Below are 7500 nucleotides of genomic sequence, written 5' to 3' on the forward strand. Positions count from 1 at the left end.
CCGCAAGCAAAGTTTTCACAAGAGGCGATAAATCATGCACGAGAGGAAGCAAGATTCACCGGCTGACAAGTTCAATTAGATCCTGCTAAATATATTACTCCAAACGCCGTCATTACTTCCGATCCAGCGCCTTGGTCAAAGAATAAACCCAATCCTGCGTAAAAAGAAAAAAGTTAAATTGTGCCCTGGAAATTATCTAGACGAACGAACAAAAAGCAAGGAAAAAAAATACATTCTACTTTTTTATATTTTCTTGTCATTCTTTTTCTCTTTCCCTCTCATCGGAGTCAGACATGCGATTGAAAAGGGAGAAAAATTGTTGTCTTGTTACAATTCATACGTAAACCCCGAAATGTAGCGTGGATGTATATATCTTTTTTTGGGTTTGTGTATAACTCTGCAGTCAATTTCGTCCTCTACATGTACACGCAGCGCTCCTCGTTTTGCAGTTTTCTCGTTTTCTCCTATGTAAATCTTCATTCCCTGGTCTATATATTCCCCACACTTCTTTTTCCTTCCTCATAATCAGATCCTCATTCTTCTCTATCACCTAATCTCTCCCCTTTCTTTCATGATTTATTCACTACTTCATTTTCCACATTCCCCCTCATTCTCTCTCTCTCTCTCTCTCTCTCTCTCTCTCTCTCTCTCTCTCTCTGCATTTCCTTCTTGTCCTCTACGCCTCCTCATTCCCTCTCCACTAACTTTACTTATTTTTCCGTATCTTCTCATCAAGTCCCTTCATATATTCGTCTCTCTCTCTCTCTCTCTCTCTCTCTCTCTCTCTCTCTCTCTCTCTCCCATATCTGTCTCAATTCTCCTCTGAATTATCACTTTCTTCTGCATCTCTTCATTCCTTCTAAAGCTTTTCTTTCTTTATCCACTCTTGCTCCTCCTTCTCTTCCTTCTCACCTCATCCTTCTCATTCCCCCACGAGATTTGTTCCTTTATCCACTTTATCCACTCGTCCTTCCTTTATCCAGTTCTCCTTATCCCCTCTTCTGACACACTCGTTTCCTCTCCACACCTTCTCACTCTGTCACTGTTCCCTTCTCTACTTTTTCTCCTTAATCTTGTTTTCCCTCATTACTCACCTCCTCCCTCACTTACTCTGATTCTCTCCCCTCCTCTACTTCGCTTCCTCCCCGCCTCAATCACCTCATCCCTTCTCATAACTTCAATTTTCTTCATTTTCTTCATGTCCTTCCTCTTTCTCCCTCCCTCCCTCTCCCTGTCTCTCCCCCTCTCTCCACCATTAATATTTCGTATACCTGGAGCGACCTTTGGGTTTTTTCTTCCCTTTTCTCTCTCCCTCCTTCCTTTGTTTAATTTCTCTGGTAGTCAACGTCTCATGATTTTAATATTTCATCATGTTTGGTAAATTTGCATACATTCCCAAACATTTTCTTTTTGTAATGGAGTGTGAGTACCGGGACGTTTCTTTTTCCCTTTTATTTTTAGCCCAATATTCAGATAGTAATTTAAAGGTGAAAGTTGGACGGAATCATAGAAAACTGACGAGGTATCATAATTATTTCCCATAAATTGAAGGAGGAAATCTGTGAATCGAGGGAATATTTTTTTCTTTTCAGTTTTAGTTTTTTATTCCTGTCTTTGGAAATACGAACAAAAACGCAAAAAAAGGAAAAAAAGGTGAGAGAGAATTTTGAGTGATAATTCAATGGATATCGAAAGTACGAACAGAAACATATATATAAAGATTGAGCTGATAGGAAGAAATGATAATGGCAAACCAATAATTTTTTTGAATGTTACTTCCCAAGGTAAAAAAAAAAAAAAAATGTAATAATGTAATGAAAATCGAAAGGAATACAGGAAAAAGAGAAGAGATTGAGGTGATATCATCCAATGAAAATAACAAATGAATTATTTCTCAGTGTTCATTCCTTGTCTCTAGAAAAAAAAGAAAGGAAAATTGGAGTGTGATAACCTAATGAAAATCAAAAGTAAAAAAAAAAAAAAAAAAAAGCATAAAATTTATAGGATAATACCAATGAAGACCGTGAGAGAGAAAGAGAAAATCTACTTTCAACAAGTTATCCAAATATTGCACTTTGTTAAAAAAAAAAAAAAGCTCCAGGCGTGAAACTGTGAAACATATATGAGAGGATTAAAAATGGCTGGCGCTAATGCTTTTCTAAAACACAGGCAACATTAATAAAAACAACACTCACCAGATATCCGAATTTTATCCTTCACTGCTCTGTAACAAACAAAAATATATGAATAAATAATTTGAAGTAAAATATTAGAGACGCATAAAAAACAGATATATAGCTTCATCACACACACTTTATATAAAACTGAAGTGAAAACAATTATCCTAAAAACACAAAGAAGACATAGGGATGAAAAAATAGATAGAAAAAAAGGACATGGCCAAAAGTAACAGAAAATATATAGAAGGGTCATAAATCTGCAATAGATTAATACCATACAGAAACTGAAAAGAAAACGAACAATTGTGAAAATATACAAAAAAACGAAAAAAAAAGACTGACTATATAAAAAGAAAAAAATAACTGAAATCTAATAGAAGTGTTATAGGGATACACTAAAAGCCGAGCAGAAAACGAAGCATTCTGAAAACATATAAGGAAAAAATAACCGGGCACTAAAAACTACACATACCATTCACTGATTCCGCTGACGCACGTGACCAGGGGATAGAAAACGGAGCAGAGCGAGAGGGAGAGGGAGTGGGGATAGTGAAACGCGGCAAGCGGATTCCGTAGACTTTCCGAACCTGTCCCAACGGTGAGAGTAGATGCGAAAGTGTACTAATAGCAATCCATACGTCTGTCTCTCTCTCTCTCTCTCTCTCTCTCTCTCTCTCTCTCTCTCTCTCTCTCTCTCTCTCTCTCTCTCTCTCTCTCTCTCTCTCTCTCTCTCTCTCTCTCTCTCTCTCTCTCTCTCTCTCTCTCTCTCTCTCTCTCTCTCTCTCTTCTTTTTTTTTTCTCCTCTCCAAGAGTCTCTCCTCTCAAATCAACGCCATGTCTCTCATTCAAACTCCCTCCCTCATTTGTCTTGGTTCCTCCCTCCTCCTCCTCCTCCTCCTCCTCCTCCTTCTCCTCCTCCTCCTCCTGCAGTCTATATACACCTTTTCTTTCTCCCTCACTTTTTTTTCGCTCTTTCTATTTCGTATTGACTCGACTTGTTTTTATTTCCTTTTTCCTATTCGTACCTTCCTGCTTTCTCTCTCTCTCTCTCTCTCTCTCTCTCTCTCTCTCTCTCTCTCTCTCTCTCTCTCTCTCTCTCTCTCTATTTTTACATTCTTTATTTGTTCATTGAAATATATATGCATTATGTATTTACTATTTTTTCCATTTACAATATTTATTTCACTTCGTGTATTTGTTTTCCTAATTTTTCTTGTCTTGGTTTGAATCTCCCCTTACTCCCTCCATCTCTCTCTCTCTCTCTCTCTCTCTCTCTCTCTCTCTCTCTCTCTCTCTCTCTCTCTCTCTCTCTCTCTCTCTCTCTCTCTCTCTCTCTGCTCTCTCTCTCTCTCTCTCTGCCACTTCCGTCTCTCTCCCTCTCTATCTACCCTCCCTTCCCCTCTCAGTTATTTTTCTTCGTACGACAACCTTTTTCCTCCCTTTCCCCTCCCCACGATGCATCCTCTCCCTTTCCAACCTGTCACCCTTTATTCCATCCCTTCGTCCATCCTCTTTCTGTCCTTCACCTTCGTTTCGTTTTTGTCCTTCATTCCTTTGGTGTGTATATCCTTTTCGTAAACTTCTCCCTTCCTGAGTGGTCGCTTTTTCTCCTTCTCAGATCCTCCATACTCTTCTCTTTCGTCCATCTTCCTTCTGTCCTGCCTTTCACCCTTGGTTTTCCCCTCTTTCCTTTAGTCTATGTCCCTTTATCTTCCTCTTTTCCTCTCTCTTTCTCCTGTTTCTCTCTTTCTTTTTGCGTCTCTCCTATCATCCCCCTTCTCAATTCTTCTCTTCACTTTCGTTCATCTTCCTTCTGTCCTGTCTTCCACCCTTAGTTTTTACCTCGTTCCTCTGGTCTATGTCCCTCTCTGTCCCTCTCTCTATTCCATCGTGTCCTTTCAAGCTCCATTCATCGTTCTCCCGTTCTCTCTTTTCCAGTCCGGCCAGTGTGTGCTGCCAACCAGACACTGCAGTACAGGAGAGTAAGAGGAGAGGCGCTAACTATAGTGTGCTCCTTGCTGGCGTATCCCCCGACCTTAGTCTATACGTGGGCCATTAAAAAGACGCCAGGTAAGTGTGTGTGTGTGTGTGGGGGTCAGTGTGTAGGTGGATGTGGGAAGGTTTGGGGAGTTTGTACGTGTGTGCTGGCAAGGAAGGGAGAAGGGTGTGTGTGTGTGTGTGTGTGTGTGTGTGTGTGTGTGTGTGTGTGTGTGTGTGTGTGTGTGTGTGTGTGTGTGTGTGTGTGTGTGTGTGTGTGTGTGTGTGTGTGTGTGTGTGTGTGTGTGTGTGTGTGTGTGGGTATAAAAGTATAGAGAGAGAGAGAGAGAGAGAGAGAGAGAGAGAGAGAGAGAGAGAGAGAGAGAGAGAGAGAGAGAGAGAGAGAGAGAGAGAGAGAGAGAGAGAGAGAGAGAGAGAGAGAGAGAGAGAGAGAGAGAGGAAGAGAAAGAGATAAACTAACAAATGGAAACCAACGATAAGAAATAGATGGATGAAGATGGAATGGACAAAGACAAACACAGATTGAAACACAAAGACAGACACACAGACAAAGAGACAAAGACAGAAAGAGACAAACAGACACACGGACACACAGACAGATAGATGTATAGAAGCACGAACACTGAGTCAGAAGCGCTCCTTAAAACTACACAAAGCCCGCCCACACACACACACACACACACACACACACACACACACACACACACACACACACACACACACACACACATACAAATTGTAATATTAATCATACCATCTCATATTCACCACCAATAAACATTTCGAGACTTAAATTCCAACATATTAACCCTTTCATTTCCAAGACGCGTTTCCGTATTCATTCTGGTTACTATTTAGCGATTCTATGCAGCTTCAGAAACTTATGGTGGGATTGAAATAGTGAAGACTCTGGCCATTAATCTCCTGACCTCCATAGACCCTTCCTTAGTGTCAATAGAATCGTCTAATCCTGCTCAAAACTCATGGTAAAAATGCGCCCCAGTACTGAAAAGGTTAACTAGAGAAACAAAACTACTAACCATCTAAGGAGAAAGAAAAAAATGGATAAATAAAATAATCTCTCCTTTACTTTTCCGCACACACACACACACACACACACACACACACACACACACACACACACACACACACACACACACACTAGATAATTTACCCTTGAATTCACATTTTTCGGAGCATTTATCCATTTTTTTTGAGGGAGGGAGAGAGAGAGAGAGAGAGAGAGAGAGAGAGAGAGAGATTCATTCCTTTTCTCTGCGTTAAGTAAAATTGGGAAAAAAGTAAGAACCGAGGAGGAAAAAACAGTAAGTAGGACATTGAGTGAGAGAGAGATTCATTAGTTTTCATTGCCTCGTCTCTCTTAAAGGTGGAGTCCTCCTCTTTAACATTAATTGCTATTCTATTAATGGTATTGTCTCCTTAATGGTCAAACCGTTTAAATTTCACCAACACTGCCTCTTTTACACCGATGCTTCCACGACCCTCACCTGTTCACACCTGTTCATGCCTGTTCCCGTCGCCACCTATACTCCTACACAGGTATTCAAGGGTCCAGGTAAAAGAACGTTTGCTTGCACTTATAGACGCACGCCCCTCACTCTCCTCTCATCACACACACACACACACACACACACGCGGATGACGAAATTGATAGGTTGATACAGTAAGAGAGATAGATAGATAGAAAGACAGCCGATAAATAGTTGGATAGATAGATAGATTGATAGATAGATAGATAGATAGATATTGATTGACAGATAGATAGATAGATAGATGGAAAGAAAAAAAAGAATAGAGAAAAAGAAAAAGAGAGACAAACAGAGGGAACGAGGGACAGATAGACTCAAACAAATAAAAATAACTTTATTTACCACAAACTTGTAAAAGAGAAAGAAAAAAAAGAAAATCATATTAAACTAAAACAATAACAGAGAGAGAGAGAGAGAGAGAGAGAGAGAGAGAGAGAGAGAGAGAGAGAGAGAGAGAGAGAGAGAGAGAGAGAGAGAGAGAGAGAGAGAGAGAGAGAGAGAGAGAGAGAGCAATTGAGCAAACACCAATTTCGTATCTTTCACCACGCCACATCCACACATGCATACTCTTTCCCTCCTGCAGACAGTTCCCCAGAGAGGTTGGCGAGCGTGGGACGGAAGGAAGGCCTCACAGGACGCTACACTCTTCCACGCCTTAAGGAGGAGCGAAGGGAGGAGCAGGTGGTGCAATGCTGGGCCCGCAACACTGAGGGAACGCAACTTTATCCCTGTAACTTCACCATCTTCACGCAGAGTAAGTGTTTTATTCTTCTCTCTCTCTCTCTCTCTCTCTCTCTCTCTCTCTCTCTCTCTCTCTCTCTCTGTGTGTGTGTTCACTTTTTTTTTATATCATTCGTAGGTAAACTTTATTGTATCTGACTATTCATAAAGTTTGTTTTCTTTGTATGCGTTTCTTTTTGTTATTTTATGGTTTTTCGGCTCTCTTTTCTCCCTCTTCTATTCTCTCTCTCTCTCTCTCTCTCTCTCTCTCTCTCTCTCTCTCTCTCTCTCTCTCTCTCTCTCTCTCTGGTGATATCAGATGCTGCTGCTGCTGCTTCGGTTTTTCTTTTTTTTTTACGTGTTTTTTTTCTAATATTGTTGCACGGAGTTCCATTTCTCTTTCTTACAGTTTGATTTTCCACTATTTGTTGCTGTGGTGCCAAACTTCCAGGTTTTATTCACCCTTCTGGCTCACCCTTCATCTTTTTTCTTCAATTATCTGTATCCCTGGCGCCTCTTCCTCCTCTCCGTCCTAGTATTCTCCACGCTCTTTTTCCTTCCTTTTATCTCCTCCCCTGTTACTCCGTGCCTTTTCATCTTTCCTCTTCTCTAGCCATCCGGTCCTTTCTCTTTCTCCATGTCGACATTTCCATTTAATTCCTTCCTCCTATTCCTCTCTTCCATTCCTATAAGTTTTCCATCATTTCCTCCCTATTCGTATAATCTTTTGGTCCTCGTGTACTTCCTCTTCCTTCTTCTTTTTCTCGTCTTTAGAAAGTCTTACCAGTGAGTCTCCCCTCTAAGTCTCTTATCTTTAGCTATATGGCTTCTATCACTTCATTAGTTCAGAAGGCTACTTTGCTCCCATTATAAAAGGACACAACAGTCTTTTTATTTTTCACTTGGAACTCTACCCATCGCTAATGTAGTCTCATAATGTACAGTGGAGTTCGAGACACAGGTTTTCCTTTTAACGTGGTAGTTTAACTGAGGAAAGTCACCCTTCATTTACAGCCTTCCTTCTACCTTTCATTTGCGTATCTAACCTAAAC

General features: G+C 40.6%; 1 protein-coding gene across 1 annotated transcript in view; it reads left to right on the forward strand.

The window, feature by feature from the left end:
• The window catches only part of LOC123507618 (hemicentin-2-like), a 133349-nt gene extending 126487 nt beyond the window's left edge, over positions 1-6862 (forward strand). The window contains exons 11-13 of the mRNA XM_045260633.1: positions 4119-4250; positions 6312-6482; positions 6858-6862. Coding sequence (XP_045116568.1) covers positions 4119-4250; positions 6312-6482; positions 6858-6862 — 308 coding nt within the window. The remainder of the gene's footprint in view (positions 1-4118; positions 4251-6311; positions 6483-6857) is intronic.
• The last annotated feature ends 638 nt before the right edge of the window (positions 6863-7500 follow it).

This window comes from Portunus trituberculatus, chromosome 23 (assembly GCF_017591435.1).
Source record: "Portunus trituberculatus isolate SZX2019 chromosome 23, ASM1759143v1, whole genome shotgun sequence".
Lineage (NCBI taxonomy): Eukaryota > Metazoa > Arthropoda > Malacostraca > Decapoda > Portunidae > Portunus > Portunus trituberculatus.